A 19,716-nucleotide genomic window follows, 5' to 3' on the forward strand; every position below is an offset into this window, starting at 1 on the left:
AACTACAAAAGTAACTTCAGCCCCCCATGTCTTCAGCTGAGAAGGGAACCACACATGCTGCCAAAGTCCAGGAATGAACCACAATAGAGGATTGGAGGGAACAATCCCTGGGTCTCACCATGTAGTCAGCAGTACATTCTGTTCTCACCAGCTGATGTAAAGAAAAAATACAAACTTGTAACTCACCAATCATCACACGGAGTACTAGGGAATGTTTTATTCAGTAACTCACCAATCATCACACGGAGTACTAGGGAATGTTTTATTCAGTAAGCTCAAAGCGTCAAAGCAAAAACCAAAGGATAAAATGACTTGCAAATTAATGGCAAATCAGAATAAGACATGTGCTAGGACATGCAACATTAAAAAAAAACATTATTTTCAACACCTCTAAGATATAATTTGCAATGTCTATCTCCATATACCAAGGAAGTAGGAAGCAGTGTCTCCACAGTGAGGAATGGGGGTAATCCACAGAAAGTGACCCAGCTGTACCATGGGAGATGGAACTGGTAAAGGAGTTAATTGCATGATAACTGTATATCACATATTAAAGTAATTAGAAGAAAGATTGAACGTGTTGAATATGAGGATACCTCTGGTTCGAACTCCCTTCCCTTGTCCATGTGAGCACTCATGCACATGGCCCACCCACCTCTCCCACATCCACCCCAGCTGAAATGATGTGCAGGCCCACCCACTGCCACACCCTGTGACTGTGACATAATCCACACAGGTGGCCCCAGGTGTAGGGTGCTGGCAGTCTGAGGCAGCCCTCTGTTCTGTCAGATGCTCTAGACCTGGCCCTCACTCAGGATCCTCCCTTTATCCATTCTCGCTGACAGGTGTCCTTGAGCAGGGGCACGAGGCTGGCAAAGGGCCAGGTCACCATGAGGGTGCTCCTCTTGCTGCTTGCACTCTGGGCAAGGCTGGCTCCTGCCCAGGGTTCTCAAGGCCGTCCCTCATGGCGCTACATCTCCTCTGAGGTGGTCATTCCCAGGAAGGAGTTGCACTATGGAAAAGGCATTCAGATGCCAGGCTGGCTGTCCTACAGCCTTCGTTTTGGGGGTAAGAGACACGTTATCCATATGCGGCGCAAGAAACTATTTTGGTCCAGACATCTCCTGATGATGACTCAGGATGACCAAGGAGCCTTGCAGATGGACTACCCGTTCATCCCTCCAGACTGTTACTACCTTGGCTACCTGGAGGAGACTCCTCTTTCCATGGTCACCGTGGACACATGCTATGGGGGTCTTGAAGGTATCATGAAGTTGGATGACCTTGCCTATGAAATCAAACCCCTCAGCAATTCCCGAAGGTTTGAACACATTGTTTCTCAGATAGTGGCAGACAGCAATGGAATGGGACCTACGTATAAATTGGAACATAAGGAGGTTAGGGATCTCCTATTCTCTCAAACAAATGCCAGTGTTGTCCCCAGGATCTCTAGTAAGATGTATTCATCCCATCACGGAGATGTGAAAGCACTTGCTGCAAGTTCCAGGTCAATGTATACTGTGTTCAACAACGTGTCAAAATGTGCCCAATTCCTGGTAAGGATATGTAGTTTAATTGACTCATTCTTTCAAGCTATTGATGTAAGTTATTATATTTCATTCATGATCATTTATGATCAGAGAGATCCAGCTTCCATGGGCAATTACCAGGTGACACAGAATCCATATTTTCGACATTATGAGCATAATGTGTTTCCACATCTTCAACCACATTCATCTATAATCATGATTAAAGAGGGGCCACAGGATTCTGCTTATGAACCCACCTTATATGGTGTATGTGGAAGGCAAAACCTCATCATGGTTGGTTACCTAGGCAGACAGTATTTATTTTTGTCTATCACAGCAACACAAAAAGTGGGAAGAAATTTTGGTTTATACTATGATGATGTATACTGTTTTTGCCAGAGAAGGTCCACTTGCATTATGTACAGATCACCTGGTCTGACAGATTCCTTCAGTAACTGTTCCTTTATGCATATGCAGCACATTGTAGGTGGTCAGATACTCAAGTGCATGTACGCAACCAACATTGTGTATTCAAATAAAAGCCTGACCCACGATCGTTGTGGAAACTACATAGTAGATCAAGGTGAGGAGTGTGACTGTGGCTCCTTCAAGCAGTGTTACAGCAACCCCTGCTGTACCAGTGATTGTATCTTCACCTCTGGCAGCAAATGTAATATAGGCAGTTGCTGTACAAACTGCACTTATTCCTCTGCTGGGACACTGTGCAGGCCAATCCAAACTATATGTGATCTTCCAGAGTACTGCCGTGGGGAGTCCTTGGCATGCCCTGATGATTTCTATATGCAAGATGGAACCCCATGCACTGAAGAGGGCTACTGCTATCATGGAAACTGCACTGACCGCACTGTGCACTGCCAAGAAATCTTTGGTAAAAATGCTGTGAAAGGCGCAGATGCCTGCTATACCATAAATATTAAAGCAAGTAGATATGGACACTGTAGAAGAAATGCTGTGGAAATGAAGAGTATTGCCTGTGCCCACAATGACATGCAGTGTGGAAGGCTGCAGTGTGGTAATGTCACACATCTGCCCCGGCTGCAAGAACATGTGGGATTCCATCAGTCTCTCATCTCAGGGTTTTGGTGTTTTGGGCTGGACTCACATCGCTCCACAGGAACAAATGATGTTGGTCATGTGAGACCTGGTACACCCTGTGCTCCTGGAAAGTTCTGTAGCAATACCTACTGCAATGGCACTGTGGCTCAGCTGAATTATGACTGTTTCCCTGAGAAATGCAGTCACAGGGGGATTTGCAACAATAACAGGAACTGTCATTGCCACGTAGGTTGGGAACCTCCACTATGCATTGATAGAGGTGCTGGTGGGAGCATAGACAGTGGACCCCCTCCAAGTAGAATGCGGTCAGTCAGGCAAAGTGATGAATCTGTGATATATCTGAGAGTGGTTTTTGCTCGCATTTATGCCTTAATAGCTGCATTCCTCTTTGGCGTTGCCACAAATGTAAGAACTATAAAGACAGTTAGAGTTAAGGAAGAGAATGTTGGTGAAGCTCATCCTGAAATCAGTGTCCAAACCCATAACCAAAACTAGGCAATTCACAAGAGGATGAGTGAAACTACAGTAAGGAGGTGGCAAAGCTGATATCCACATTTCCGTGGGTCTGCAGAAGACACAGTGGTCCCCACACATATCACCTGACACACTAAGTTTGTGATAGGTCACTGACCAGAACTCTGAAATAAATTATGAAAAGCACATGTGCTGGCCTCTATATATTTTTATAAGACTGTAAGAGTCCACATTGAGCCCAAGACACTGTCCAGAGTACCTGAGTCAGCATCTGGGATTGGGCTGAGGTACCTGGGTACAGAATTAAGGGAAGTTGCCACAGGATCCTGTAGGGGCAAATTCTTGACATTTCTCCAAAAGAGTGCTCATGAACACTGAGGTTTTTCTCATTGTCCAGGTAATCTCTCATTCTCCAGTCCCAAAGAGGGTTCAGGGCATGGAGGGCTACTCCCCACCCATGCTGCCTATTCCACATTGGGGTGGCTGTGGGCAGTAGGGGAGGGTGACTGGGGTGTCATTCCACCTAGTGCAAGCTTTGCCACACTAGAGAGCATGATTCTGAATACAGGAAGCTGAGACCTTGATCCTGAATGTTGCATCCCATGAAATCAATCAGAAAGTTTGGAAGAAACCATTGATGATTCTGACATTCATTTGGAGCCCTAGGAAAGTTCATCCCTACCTTCCATTTTACTCTGCATTTCAGGGTGCTGAGGAGTGACAGTTACTGAGCAGGTGTGGTGAGAAAATCAACTTGTTGTTCTGAGCTGTTGCCTAGGCATGGGAGACAGAGTCCCATGCACAGTCACCTCCCATCACCCTTAGATAAGTGCCTGCCTGGGATTCCCACTCTGGTTCTCCCAGGCACCTTTTCAAATAACCAAGCAGTGATGAGCCTGTGAAGCATTATGGACCTCGGCCTATCCACCTCCTATGTAATTAGGTGCTTGCTACCCTATTCTCTATTTCCTGCACCCTGGGGACCTCGGATGGAGTCTAACCCTTCCCTAGATCATTGTGCCCCCTTGCTTCTGGGATCTGTTCATCATAAAATCTGAGACTCCACTTCTATTGCGGGGTGTACTGAAACCCCACCTTCAGTCAGAATGGCCATATGGGTCTCATGTCCCCAGAGTTGGAGCTCAGATGCTGAGGAAGCCACCTTTTAACACAGCGTGGGCAAGTTACACCTATTCCTTCAGTAGGATACAGTCTGCATGTTCTTAATTCAATACAGCAGCTGTGGGTCCCCAACACAATTGTCCACAAGGATGTGTTTGGTGACACAGCCAAGGCCCCCGATAATGTCTTGGAGCTGAAAATGGCTCACTCACCTCCTCACCAAGACCCCTAAGACTCTCTGGGAAGGAGCTGCTGCTTGGTGGTGGCCTGTAGCTTTGCTTGGGCTGATGCCAGGTGGTGCCAGGAAGACCCACCCTAAATTGCTGATGCTGTGAAAGGTCAGACTCTTGGCCGAGACCAAACAGTAGGAACCAGTCTGGGGGGCCCCAGATCTGTGTACTTCCTATTTGTCTCTACACAAGACCGAGCTAGGTGTTGGGTCTGGTTGAGAAGGGCTATAATCATATGGGACTGTCCTGGATTGACAACAGGGGAGCTAATGTGGACAGTAGGGCTCTGCTTCTTTCCTCAGGAAGGGACCTCAGGTGGGGCTTATTTGGTCCTAGGAACCCAGGACAGTGTACCTAAGTTAGTGCCAAAGGGGAGACCAGCTGCTGGACACACTGTGTGGCAGCTGGGAATCAGGTGTATAGCTTAGAGTGATAGCCCTAGCCCATGACAGTGGCAACTCTACCAGGAGCATCATGGCAGCCTGGGTGGAGAACATGGCCAAGGCAGGCATCCCCTGTGGATGTAATCCTCGGTACTGTCACCAGTCATCCCCAACCTCTCAGGGGTTGAGGAGGACACCTCAGCGCAGGACACCACACATGAGTTGAGGAAGAGACAACATCCATCCCAGGTGTTCCCTGTCACCATATACTGTATCAACATGTCCAAGGACCAGCATGGTTGAGACACAGAAATAGGTAACTACACCATCACAGAAATGCAGGGTTTCCTGGAATTATTTGTCCTCAAGGAGAGAGACAAGGACATAGATTCACTCTTGTGAGTCTTTGGAAATACCTGTGCACTGTTGCTTACAGTACCTGTCATGTGCCCACTGCCTGGGGTGGGCAAAATCCCCCAAATTCAGCCTTCATTGAGAACCCTGAAGTACTACAGGTCTGTTTTCTTAGGGACACCTTGGAGGAGCCTCCACACTTGTCGCTGCTCCCAAAGTCCATTCCAAGCACACCAAGCCACCAGGGCAGGAGATGCAGACCAGATAAAAAGGGGAAGTGAACAGAGGAAGAGCCTCCCTGAGTTTGCAGAGTCCCTGAGATAAGAAGCAAGAGGCTCTGATTGCTGAGATTGGATTTTTGTGGCGTGACAGCTCAGGCCCACTGGCAGGGGACAAGCCCAGGTGAGGCATGCCTCCTTTTAGGTAGAATTGGGACAATTAAATGGGTGGGTCCTTTTGCCTAATGTCAGGCTCCCAAGAACCCAGGACAATTTCCAACCCTGAGGAGACACTGTTGTTGCCAGAATCTGAGGAGTTCTTCATAAAGCACATCCCCAATTATAACCTTGTGCCTTTATAATTCATAGTAATACCAGATTCAGGACAACAGGCATTAGAAAGCATGGATGGAATAGCCAGGAGAATTTTCCTGAAGCCCAAGACTTGTTTGCCACAGAGGCCAATAGGCCCACTGCCTCTACAGACAGGAACTGAGTGGAGGGTGCCAAGGGAATAAGGGGCTTTGGGGCCTCTTATCAGCCTCAGTCAATGGGTGGCACTTCATTCCAGCTCCCTTCCTCTGGTGATGGATGACTCCCACACATTTCTGCAGGGGCAGCCCTGAGATCAGGGTTCCTTAATGAGTTTATCTCAGGATGGCTGAAACACAAGTCAGAACTTTTCTCAGTCTCCTGGGGTTCGTCCAGAGACTGCTGGCCTTAACCTTCAGGTGGGTGCCATCACCTATCTGAACACAACAGCCTCAGCCTGTTGGGGGGGGCTGTTGATGGGACTCCAACACATCCTGACCACTAGGGGTTGAGGGACTGCTGCCAAGGCCCCTGCCTCCGGACCTGGCAGTTCTGGAACCTGTTGCTCCTCCCATGACATCCACCTGTGTACATCTCTAGTTACCTCTGGACACACTCATACACAAATTTTACTGCTCTCATTGACCTGGAGACAAGTTACAGTGCTTCCCAGGAACCCCTCCAAACATAAACGAGGGGTGCCCTTTAGCTTACTAGGTTGAACAGGTGGGATAGTAGAAGGTGTTCAACTTCCCTGGGATCACTCTTGCAGCAAAATTTATTGAAACTTTTTGAGCAACAGTGGCCACTTTGGCCCTGCCTTTTCCTGGTAAAGGTACATAAGACCTCATGTCTGCAAGGTCAGTGGGAATGAACCCTGTACCTGACCTCTCTGGTGGGATCTGCACATCAGCAGCTGTAGGATGGCCACCCCCACCCCTGCCATCAAGACTATATATACCCACCAATGTTGTTTGTAATAGGGGACTGAACAAGGTCCGTCCATAATTTAAGGTCCTTCAAGGGAAAGGTCATTAAACACACCATGTCTCCTTTCAGTTCCCCCATTTGCCAGGAATTATAGCCCCTACTAGCAGGTGGCCCTTTACAGTTGACTACTGAAATTTAAATACCCTTGTCCCCTCCTATAGCATGCATTCCCAACACTGTGCAGGCAGCTGAAGGGCTGCTGGGCTGCAGGGGACCACACTGAAGTGATTAATCTAGCCAGTATGCTCCTTTCAGCATCCATGTCAGAGGAGTCTCAGCCAAGGTCTGTTTTTACCCTGTAAACCTGTACCCAGCTGCTTGTGGGTAACCCTGTCAACTGCACCATCACCATGATGTTTGTCCCCACCCAGGTCAAGGGGAGGGGCCTGAGTTCTCCTGACCTGGCCGACTGAGGCCCTCTGTCACTGGTCATGTTGCTGTCTGCACACCCCCATTCTTTTTTTTTTAATTTTTTATTGTTATGTTAATCACCATATACTACATCATTTGTTTTGGTGTAGTGTTCCATGATTCATTGTTTGTTCATAACACCCAGTGCTCCATGCAGAATGTGCCCTCTTTAATACCCATCACCAGGCTAAACCATCCCCCTACCCTCCTCCCCTCTAGAAACCTCAGTTTGTTTTTCAGAGTCCATCATCTCTCCTGGTTCATCTCCCCCTCTGACTTACTCCCCTTCATTCTTCCTCTCCTGCTATCTTCTTCTTTTTCTTTTTTCTTAAAATATGTTGCGTTATTTGTTTCAGAAGTACAGATCTATGATTCAACAGTCTTACACAATTCACAGCGCTCACCGTAGCACATACCCTCCCCAATGTCTATCACCCAGCCACCCCATCCCTCCCACCCCCAACCACTCCAGCAAACCTCAGTTTGTTCCTGAGATTAAGAATTCCTCATATCAGTGAGGTCATATGATACATGTCTTTCTCTGATTGACTTATTTCACTCAGCATAACACCCTCCAGTTCCATCTACATCGTTGCAAAGGGCAAGATCTCATTCCTTTTGATGGCTGCATAATATTCCATTGTGTATATATACCACCTCTTCTTTATCCATTCATCTGTCGATGGACATCTTGGCTCTTTCCCCAGTTTGGCTATTGTGGACATTGCTGCTATAAACATTGGGTGCACACCCCCATTCTTATGGGCTTCTGCCAGTTTTTGAGACATGGGAGGCCTGCAGTCCTTTGGCAGCTATTAGGCAGGTTTTGTCACCTGACCAAGTTAGTGCAGACTTTGGCCCAGTTTTAAGTAACTCAACTGTAGGGGGGTGGAGCAAGATGGCGGAGGAGTAGGAGACCTGGATTTCATCTGCTCTCAGGAATTCAGCTGAATAGGAATCAAACCATTCTGAACACCTACGAACTCAACAGGAGATCGAAGATAAGAATAGTAACAACACTCTGAACAGAAAATTGACCACTTTCTGGAGGGTAAGACGTGTGGAGAAGTGAATCCGAGGCGATATTCGGGAGGATAGACGGCGGGGGAGGGGGCCTCCGTTGGCCGCTTCTAGCAAGTGATAGAGCTGCGGAACACAAAATCGGAACTTTTAGAAGTCGGCTCCGCTGAGGGACGTCGCTCCAGTGGCTAAGCGGGGGTTGGAACCCTCGCGGGACAGTGTGGTCTCAGGACCCTCGGGGTCACAGAAACACCAGGGGTGCCTGAGTGCGGCAGAGCTCCCAGGTATCAGAGCGGGGAAGCCGGCTGCAGAGACGGAGCCGAGGCGTGGGCTCTCAGCTCAGGGTTGCCATATACTGTGATCCGTGGCCCAGTCGGGCTACTGCTCCACCAGCAGGGACCCAACAAGCAGCAGAGCCGGGGAGACTCCCCTTCCTCCCCTGGGAGGAGCAGCGCGGAAGCGCTCCGCAGGGATCTGCTGGGTTTGGAGACTCCACACGGTGTTGGGTGCCAGACATAGAAACGCTCAATCACAGGCCGGTTGAGCACGGAGTGCGGCCGGAGACCGGGGAGACGGGAGTGACTGCTTTTCTCTGGGGGCACACTGAGGAGCGGGGCCCCAAGTTCTCAGCTCCTCCGGGCGGAGATTGGGAGGCCACCATTTTCACCCTGGTCCTCCAAAGCTGTACCGAGAGCTTGCAGGGAACAAAAGCACCTGAGAGCAAACCCGAGCAGCTTGCTTAGCCCGGACCGACAAGGGCGGGGCAATTCCGCCTCTGGCAAAGACATTTGGGAACCACGGCAAAAGGCCCCTCCCCCAGAAGATCAGCACGAACAGCCAGCAAGCCAAGACCAAGTTTAGCGATCAAGGAGAACGGGAGAACTCCAGCGCTAGGGGAATACTGCACATAGAATTCATGGCTTTTTTACCATAATTCATTAGTTTTTCTTTTTTTTTTTAAAGATTTTATTTATTTGACAGAGAGAGACACAGCGAGAGAGGGAACACAAGCAGGGAGAGTGGGAGAGGGAGAAGCAGACTTCCTGCTGAGCAGGGAATCCGATGCGGGGCTCGATCCCAGGATCCTGAGATCATGACCTGAGCCGAAGGCAGACGCCCAACGACTGAGCCACCCAGGCGCCCCTCATTACTTTTTCAAAGTTAATTTTTTAACTTTTTTTTTTTTTCTTTTTCCCTTTTTCAAACAACATCTTTTCAATCCCTTTTTAAAAAAAATTTTTTTTTATTTTTCATTTTTAGAGTCATATTTTTATCCCTTCATACTAGTTACCCTTATTTTTGGCATATATATATAAGTTGTTCTCTCTTTAAAATTTTGAGATACAATTTCTTCTAACAGATCAAAATATATCCTAAATCACTACTGTATGGCTTTGTTCTAGTCTCCTCCCTGATCACATTCTCTCCCTTTTTTTTCCTTTTTCTTTTTCTTTTTAAATCTTCTTCTTTCTTTTTAGAAACAACTTCTTATCTTATCAAGTCCTTTTATAAAATCTTTTATAATTCTCATTTTTACAGTCATCTGCCATCCCTTCATTGTATCAACCCTTATTTTGTACATATATAACACTTTCTTCCTTTAAAATTTTAGCAGGCACTTTCTTCTAAGAGACCAAAATATGCCCAAAAGCTAGTGTGTGGCACTGATCTATGCACTAGTCTAATCATATTTGATCATATTCTGTTTTTTTTTTGTTTTCTTCTGTTTTTGTTTGTTTTTATCTTTTTCTTTTTCCTTTTTTTTCCCTCTTCTTTCTTTCCCTTTCTTGTCCCCTGGTTTCAGGTCTCTTCTGATTTGTATAGAGTATATTTGCTGGAGATGTTGTTAACCTGTTAGCATTTTGTTCTCCCATTCATCTAATCTCCTCTGGACAAAATGACAAGACAAAAAAAATCACCTAAGCAAAAAGAACAAGAGGTAGTACCGTCAGCCAGGGACCTACTCAATACTGACATTAGTACGATGTTGGACCTAGAGTTCAGAATCATGACTTTAAAGATACTAGCTGGGCTTCAAAAAAGAGTGGAAGTTATTAGAGAAACCCTTTCTGGAGAAATAAAAGAACTAAAATCTAACCAAGTCGAAGTCAAAAAGGCTATTAATGAGGTGCAATCAAAAATGGGGGCACTAAATGCTAGGATAAATGAGGCAGAAGAGAGAATCAGCGATATAGAAGACCAAATGATGGAAAATAAAGAGGCTGAGAAAAAGAGAGAGAAACAACTACAGGATCACAAGGGCAGAATTCGAGAGATAAACGATATGATAAGACGAAACAACATTAGAATAATTGGGATCCCAGAAGAAGAAGAAAGAGAGAGAGGGGCAGAAGGTATATTGGAGCAAATAATTGCAGAGAACTTCCCTAATGTGGGGAAGGAAACAGCCATCAAAATCCAGGAGGCACAGAGAACCCCTCTCAAAATCAATAATAATAGGTCAACACCCCGACATCTAATAGTAAAACTTATGAGTCTCAGAGACAAAGAGAAAATCCTGAAAGCAGCTTGGGAGAAGAGATCTGTAACCTACAATGGTAGAAACATTAGATTGGCAACAGACCTATCCACAGAGACCTGGCAGGCCAGAAAGGACTGGCAAGATATCTTCAGAGCACTAAACGAGAAAAATATGCAGCCAAGAATACTATATCCAGCTAGGCTATCATTCAAAATAGAAGGAGAGATAAAAAGCTTGCAGAACAAACAAAAACTAAAGGAATTTACAAACACAAAACCAGCCCTACAAGATATATTGAAAGAGGTCCTCTAAGCAAAAAGAGAGCCTAAAAGCAGCATAGATCAGAAAGGAACACAGACAATATACAGATTCAGTCACCTACAGGCAATACAATGGCACTAAATTCATACCTTTCAATAGTTACCCTGAATGTAAATGGGCTAAATGCCCCAATCAAAAGACACAGGCTATCAGAATGGATTAAAAAATAAGACCCACCCATATGCTGTCTGCAAGAGACTCATTTTAGACCCAAAGAGACCCTCTCAATGAAAGTGAGGGGGTGGAAAACAATTTACCATGCTAATGGACACCAAAAGAAAGCTGGGGTAGCAATCCTTCTATCAGACAAATTAGATTTTAAAACAAAGACTGTAATAAGAGATGAAGAAGGACACTATATCCTACTTAAAGGATCTATCCAACAAGAATCTCTAACAATTGTAAATATTTATGCCCCTAACGTGGGAGCAGCCAATTATATAAGGCAATTAATAACAAAAGCAAAGAAACACATTGACAACAATACAGTAATAGTGGGGGACTTTAACACCACCCTGACGGAAATGGACAGATCATCTAAGCAAAAGATTAACAAAGAAATAAAGACTTTAAATGATACACTGAACCAAATGGACTTCACAGACATATTCAGAACATTCCATCCCAAAGCAATGGAATACACATTCTTCTCTAGTGCCCATGGAACATTCTCCAGAATTGATCACATCCTAGGTCACAAATCAGGTCTCAACCGGTACCAAAAGATTGGGCTCATTCCCTGCATATTTTCAGACCACAATGCTTTGAAACTAGAACTCAATCACAAGAGGAAAGTCGGAAAGAACTCAAATACATGGAGGCTAAAGAGCATCCTACTAAAGAATGAATGGGTCAACCAGGAAATTAAAGAAGAATTTTAAAAATTCATGGAAACCAATGAAAATGAAAACACAACTGTTTAAAATCTTTGGGATGCAGCAAAGGCACTCAGGAGGAAAGTATAGAGCAATACAGGCCTTTCTCAAGAAACAAGAAAGGTCTCAAATACACAACCTAACCCTACACCTAAAGGAGCTGGAGAAAGAAGAGCAAATAAAGCCTAAACCCAGCAGGAGAAGAGAAATCATAAAGATCAGAGCAGAAATCAATGAACTAGAAACCAAAAGAACAGTAGAACAGATCAACGAAACTAGGAGCTGGTTCTTTGAAAGAATTCACAAGATTGATAAACCCCTGGCCAGACTGATCAAAAAGAAAAGAGAAATGACCCAAATCAACAAAATCATGAATGAAAGAGGAGACATCACAACCAACATCAAAGAAATACAAACAATTATAAGAACATATTATGAGCAACTCTATGCCAGCAAATTAGATAACCTGGAAGAAATGGGTGCATTCCTAGAGATGTATCAACTACCAAAACTGAACCAGGAAGAAATAGAAAACCTGAACAGACCTATAACCACTAAGGAAATTGAAGCAGTCATCAAAAATCTCCCAAGAAACAAAAGCCCAGGGCCAGATGGCTTCCCAGGGGAATTCTATCAGACATTTAAAGAAGAATTAATACGTATTCTCCTGAAACTGTTCCAAAAAATAGAAATGGGAGGAAAACTTCCAAACTCATTTTATGAGGCCACCATTACCTTGATCCCCAAACCAGACAAAGATCCCATCAAAAAGGAGAATTACAGACCAATATCCTTGATGAACATGGATGCAAAAATTCTCACCAAAATACTAGCCAATAGGATCCAACAGTACATTAAAAGGATTATTCACCATGACCAAGTGGGATTTATCCCTGGGCTGCAAGGCTGGTTCAACATCCGCAAATCAATCAATGTGATACAATACATTAACAAAAGAAAGAACAAGAATCATATGATCCTCAATCGATGCAGAAAAAGCATTTGACAAAGTACAGCATCCTTTCTTGATCAAAACTCTTCAGAGTATAGGGATAGAGGGTACATACCTCAATATCATAAAAGCCATCTATGAAAAACCTACAGCAAATATCATTCTCAAAGGGGAAAAGCTTAGAGCTTTTCCCCTAAGGTCAGGAACACGGCAGGGATGTCCACTCTCACCACTGCTATTCAACATAGTATTAGAAGTCCTAGCCACAGCAATCAGACCACAAAAAGAAATCAAAGGCATCCAAATCAGCAAAGAGGAAGTCAAACTCTCACTCTTTGCAGATGATATGATATTGTATGTGGAAAACCCAAAAGACTCCACCCCAAAACTGCTAGAACTCATACAGGAATTCAGTCAAGTAGCAGGCTATAAAATCAATGCACAGAAATCAGTGGCATTCCTATACACAAACAACAAGACAGAAGAGAGTCAAATCAAGGAGTCGATCCCATTCACAAATGCACCCAAAACCATAAGATACCTAGGAATAAATTTAACCAAAGAGGCAAAGGATCTGTACTCAGAAATCTATAAAATACTCATGAAAGAAATTGAAGAAGACACAAAGAAATGGAAAAACGTTCCATGCTCATGGATTGGAAGAACAAACATTGTGAAGATGTCAGTGTTATCTAGAGCAATCTACACATTCAATGCAATCCCCATCAAAATACCATCCACCTTTTTCAAAGAAATGGAACAAATAATCCTAAAATTTGTATGGAAACAGAAGAGACCCCGAATAGCTGGAGGAATATTGAAAAAGAAAAGCAAAGCTGGTGGCATCACAATTCTGGACTTCAAGCTCTATTACAAAGCTGTCATCATCAAGACAGTATGGTACTGGCACAAAAACAGACACATAGATCAATGGAACAGAATCGAGAGCCCAGAATTGGACCCTCAACTCTATGGTCAACTCATCTTTGACAAAGCAGGAAAGAATGTCCAATGGAAAAAAGACAGTCTCTTCAACAAATGGTGTTGGGAAAATTGGACAGCCACATGCAGAAGAATGAAACTGGACCATTTCCTTACACCACACACAAAAATAGACTCCAAATTGTTGAAAGACCTAAACGTGAGACAGGAGTCCATCAAAATCCTAAAGGAGAACACAGGCAGCAACCTCTTCACCCTCAGCCGCAGCAACTTCTTCCTAGAAACATCGCCAAAGGCACGGGAAGCCAGGGCAAAAATGAACTATTGGGATTTCATCAAGATAAAAAGCTTTTGCACAGCAAAAAAAAAACAGTCAACAAAACCAAAAGACAACCGACAGAATGGGAGAAGATATTTGCAAATGACATATCAGATAAAGGGCTCGTATCCAAAATCTATAAAGAACTTATCAAACTCAACACCCAAAGAACAAATAATCCAATCAAGAAATGGGCAGAAGACATGAACAGACATTTTTCCAAAGAAGACATCCAAATGGCCAACAGGCACATGAAAAAGTGCTCAATATCGCTCGGCATCAGGGAAATCCAAATCAAAACCTCAATGAGATACCACCTCACACCACTCAGAATGACTAGAATTAGCAAGTCAGGAAACGACAGATGTTGGCGGGGATGTGGAGAAAGGGGAACCCTCCTACACTGTTGGTGGGAATGCAAGCTGGTGCGACCCACTCTGGAAAACAGTATGGAGGTTCCTCAAACAGTTGAAAATAGAGCTACCATATGATCCAGCAATTGCACTACTGGATATTTACCCCAAAGATACAAATGTAGGGATCTGAAGGGGTACGTGCACCCCAATGTTTATAGCATCAATGTCCACAGTAGCCAAACTGTGGAAAGAGCCAAGATGTCCATCAACAGATGAATGGATAAAGAAGAGGTGGTATATATACACAATGGAGTATTATGCAGCCATCAAAAGGAATGAGATCTTGCCATTTGCAACGACGTGGATGGAACTGGAGGGTGTTATGCTGAGTGAAATAAGTCAATCAGAGAAAGACATGTATCATATGACCTCACTGATATGAGGAATTCTCAATCTCAGGAAACAAACTGAGGGTTGCTGGAGTGGTGGGGGGTGGGAGGGATGGGGTGGCTGGGTGATAGACATTGGGGAGGCTATGTGCTATGGTGAGCACTGTGAATTGTACAAGACTGATGAATCACGCATCTGTACTTCTGAAACAAATAATGCATATATGTTAAGAAAAGAAAAAGAAGAAGATAGCAGGAGGGGAAGAATGAAGGGGAGTAAGTTGGAGGAGGAGACGAACCATGAGGGATGATGGACTCTGAAAAACAAATTGAGGGTTCTAGAGGGGAGGGGGGTGGGGGGGTGGGTTAGCCTGGTGATGGGTATTAAAGAGGGCACATTCTGCTTGGAGCACTGGGTGTTATGCACAAACAATGAATCATGGAACACTACATCCAAAACTAATGATGTAATGTATGGTGATTAACATAACAATAAAAAGTTATTAAAAATAAAGTAACTCAACTGTAATGCAGCCTTATCAGGGAAGTGCTGAGCTATGCCAGCTCATGCACTAGTGGCCTGAGTACCATAGGACACATTTTGTGATCTCGAGAGTGTTTGTGCCATGGAGGTTATGCTGGAACATCTAGTGACACTCTGGATTGTGTGGACATCAGTCCAAGGGTCTGACTGCCATGTTGTCTTGCTATGTCCCTGAGAGAGAGAGGACCCAGCAGCATGTATGCATTCGTGCAAAGGAGGATATTCTGTCTCAATAGATCACCTGAACCAGGGCCGGCCCTGGAACCCCCGTGAATGTTTTCTGGGTCCCACAAAGTCAGGGAAGGAAAGGAAGAGTGACATCATCGTTCTTGTTCTGGACATTAACAGCCTTCCGTTTGTCCATCCCTGTGGTGGGCTCACCTCCTCATGTGCACAGGCATGAAAACTAATTCAGAGTTGTACTCACAATCCTGATGTCAACACAACTGACCATCAGACCGATTATTCAATGCAGATGGACCTTGAAAACTGGAGTAGGGTCTGGGCCTGACCTGCTGAGCAAACAGCACAGGGAATGGGGCAGACACAGTTGGAAGGATGGCCAGCAGTAGACTGTTAGAGTAAGAGCAGGAGGTGCAGTCAGTCTTTCAATAGTGGGGGAAGGACAGGTTTCATTTCATAAAGTTTGTTCTCTGAACAAGAGACTGAAACAAGAAAAGAGGTGGTAGACATCCAGTTTCTTAATCAGTGACCTACATTGTGATACCATGTGCTTCTGGAGCCTGGGAATTGGTTCTGGGTATCCCTATCTGTGGTTGTCCATGGGCATGGCCATCCATGGTCTTGCCAGTGGTGATCTGGGTCTATTTTGTGCAGTGTGTGTGAATCCAGGAGCATCTTCTTTTCATTCTGATGGCAGTGTAGATGGTTAGCAGTACATGGGAAGGTCCTTTCCAGCGAGGTGGTACTTTGCACTCTCTAAAGATCTGATGTGCCTTCCATGTCCTGGTATAAAGGGGTGGCAAGCCTTTTCAGGGGCAGAGGCCATGTCCTCTTTATCTGTGAAAGATATGATCCAAGTTCTCCAGCTGGTTCTTGGACATAGTTAGTCATGGCATCATCTTCTTCAGTGAAGTCCTCACCAAGTTCTCTAAACCCAGGAGTGAAAGGGTTAAGGATTCCTTTATAAAATACTATTTCAAAGAGGGTCAGTCCATGCCTCCTCTTTGGAGAATTCCACATCTCAGTAAGCATCAAGTGCAACTGATTCTGGCCATTTAAGTCCAGTTTCTTGACAAATTTTTCCTAAAGTCCTTTTTGGTGTCTAGATTTTCATATTGCACATCTGTTCCCATCATCCTCCTCATCAACCTCATCCTCATCTGTGGTGACTGAGGATGACTTGGGGTATAGAATTCTAAGGAGTACCCCCGAGTCTTTGCAAGCATGTGGTTTGTCTCAACGCTAATGTGAGTTCCTTGGTCAGGCTGAATCCATAACACCATGACAAAGCCAGGACCCATCTCAGGTACTCCATGCTTAACCGCTGTGTGGCAATATCATGTATTGTCAGACAGCATCTGCCCATCCACCAAACATGAAGACAGTAACTAAAGAGGGAGCAAATCTATCAAATGCATTGGGAGAGCCCCAAAGGGCACTGAAAACTGAGGGGGACTCCCGGCGTCTGCTGAACTCCTACAGAAACTGGGTGAGGTTTATAGTAATGCCCTGGGAAATAATTTGGTCAGAGGTTTTGTGGATGTCTGGGAAGAACCTGTTGTCTCTTGGTTTCTTCATTATCCCATCTGATGGACTCAGCGCAAGCCCAAAGTTCAGAAGAAAGGGGACAGGAAGTCAACACAACCGGATGCACACTCCATCTGAGAATTGTCTGTCCACCTGTGGTACCCATGTGTCTTTTTCACATTGTGGCAACATTACATGATAACCAATGATATAAGTCAGGGACAAAGTTAGGTTTCTGAAGTGGGGGAAAAGACAGGGGACTCTGTTCTTGGCTGTGAATTTGCCAGCCTTGTCAGCTTTATCAGTCCTTGCAGAGATAGGGTCTGCCTCCTTACAGTTTGTGCTGAGGAGTGACCATTATCCATTTTGGCAGCAGAACGAGTAGCCTGTAACAGGGCAGCATGTATAGGACGTTGGCAATATGTCCTCAGTAACCACAGTGGTTAGGAGCCATGGGACTTCTGATGGTGCCAACAGCCTAGTAGATCCCAAAGATATGTCTGGAATGGCTGTAAATGGTTGTAATTTTTTCCCTTTGCAGATGAACAAGCTTTGGGAAGATGTGGGAGCCAGGTGGCTTAGACTGCTTTTGTGGTAGGCAGAGTATGCTTGAGTGTTTGAGCGGGCAAACTGGCATGACTAGTTATATGTTTCCCCATATTCAGTAGCTATTCAGAATAAAAGCCACAGTTGACTACGAGGTGTCCTAGAAATCATTTCCATAGTTGAAGGCAGTCATGTGGATTGAAATAGGGTCTCAATCATCAGGAGGTTTGTGGAGTAGCTGGATTTAAAGTGTTAACATGATACAAGTTGATGGAGGGGTGGGTTCAGTGGGCGACTCGTAGAGGTGTGGCTGCCTTGGGAAAGACAAAGTTGTTGGAGAGGAATAGAGGGCAAAGGGGCGCTTAATGTATCCAGACAGCTGCTGCAGTAGTGTAAGTATACAGGACTTCCTGATGGCCCAAGGTCTAATTGGCATATGGGAAGGAAGTTATAGCATATATCCCAGAGGCACAACTTGTCCCAGGATACCTACTGACCTGCCATCATTTCCACAGAATGACATGTGTTATTTACATTGATTTAGCTGAAACCCAGGGTGTTCACAGAGCTAATAGTAAGGCTTTAAAGGAGGTGAATGCCTCTGAGGACCAGGAAAAGTACCCTGAGGTGGCATCTTGCAGGGATGGGACTCTGTCTTAAGAGATTTTGAAAGGGCAGACTTGTGGAGTCCAATGGCAGCTGAAGCCATGTTTCCCTAAGAGTTAACTCAGATTTGTTTTTGTTTTAAGGAGAGTGATCTACAGAACTGACAAGACATTTTCTGGGGAGCTTTGAAGTACAGTGAGATAGTCTTTGTTGGTACCCTTGTTTGTGCCCATGGAGATTAAGATGGGAAGGCATGTGTCCTCGTCTAGCTGATGTCTTCAGAAGGACAGTGGAGTCTGTAATACTTGTTTAGTAACAGAGGGACAAGTCTTGGACATACTGAACAAGTGCAGTCTTGGATGAAGCTATAGAAGGTAAGTTGGCTTCAAGAACTTGGGGAGATATTGAGCTCAAGTTAATGATCTCTTTGAAACTGGCATGCAAAGACAAAGTGTGAATCAGGTTGCAGTGGGACTGATAAGAAATCTGAGCAGATGTCTGTTCCTGTAATGCAGACCAGTAACTGGGAGGGGAGTCAATGGCAGCTGAGTTCAAGACCAAGGGAGCTGAGAGATGACAAACGACCCTATGGCTCCTACATCTCCTACTAATCAGTAGCTTCGGTTGCCACCTGAATCAAATTCTGCTCTTTTTGAATCACAAGATTAGGGTGTTACAGGGTGCAGAGGAAAAGCAAGAATATCCTGTTGTAGCAGAGTCTATATCACAGGGTCAGGTCCTCCCTCTGCACCGGGACAGGGAGTTGGGCAGCTGGTGGGAGGTGGCTGTTCCTTTCCCAGGCCACCTGAATGCAGGCTCTGCACTGTAGACCACCCAACCTCATGTGCATGGGATGCCTGGACATCATTGGACACATCTTTTAAAGATGCATCCTCTGCAGAGCCCTTTGAATGGAGGTGGGTCTCCATTAGGGAAAGGAGGAAGCTTGAGGTTTGGTCTGAGGGCAGGAAATGAGAACTCCGTTATCCTTCCATTGTAGGTGGCAGAAGATTGCAGAACACTTCTCTGCCTGCATGGCTTGCTAGCCAGGAATCATTGGCCAGAAAGGCATAACCCTGTTAGGGACCCTTAGGACTGGGTGGCTGAGGTGCTCGCTATGAGACAGGGATCGAGGGACCATGGCAGCTCCAACAGCATCAGGTGACAGGGAGAGCTATATCCTCTGAAAAACAACAGAGTCCCACGAGGTGTCAGCTAAGAGATAAATCCAGGTCCCATTCTTCTGTTTATGTAATTAATGGTGGGCTCTGTGGTGTGACTGTGGACCAACTCGTCCCTTTAGGACATGGAGAATTGTCCCATGGGAGGGGTCTTTGAACCCTCTATGGGTTCTGGCATGTGGACAGATCATTTTGCAAGTTTTCCTTTCTCTATAGGGCTGGGCGATTGTTTTTCTCACTGTCCTGACTTTGATAATATCTTGAAACATTGAGACAAATAGGGAGGCTCTGTGATTGGTGATCAAGAGTGGACCTTGAGCCACCTGAGACTCCCACTTTTACTCTGGTAGAGACTCTGTTTATAGCACTAGGG

The 19,716-nt window shown here is 45.1% G+C and overlaps 1 protein-coding gene across 2 annotated transcripts; it reads left to right on the forward strand.

The window, feature by feature from the left end:
• The first annotated feature begins 799 nt into the window (after window positions 1–799).
• On the forward strand, window positions 800–3,259 carry LOC113909803 (disintegrin and metalloproteinase domain-containing protein 29-like). Of its 2 annotated transcripts, XM_027571371.2 has the most exons (2): window positions 1,033–1,556; window positions 2,007–3,259. In XM_027571371.2, exons 1-2 carry the CDS (start codon window positions 1,089–1,091, stop codon window positions 3,099–3,101), a joined length of 1,563 nt encoding a protein of 520 aa, XP_027427172.2. In that variant the 5' UTR covers window positions 1,033–1,088; the 3' UTR covers window positions 3,102–3,259. The 2 variants fall into 2 exon arrangements, with proteins under 2 accessions (XP_035584046.1, XP_027427172.2); XM_035728153.1 differs by having other exon boundaries at window positions 800–3,259.
• Window positions 3,260–19,716: the final 16,457 nt, after the last annotated feature.

Source organism: Zalophus californianus, chromosome 6, assembly GCF_009762305.2.
Source record: "Zalophus californianus isolate mZalCal1 chromosome 6, mZalCal1.pri.v2, whole genome shotgun sequence".
In the NCBI taxonomy this organism is placed as follows: Eukaryota; Metazoa; Chordata; class Mammalia; order Carnivora; family Otariidae; genus Zalophus; species Zalophus californianus.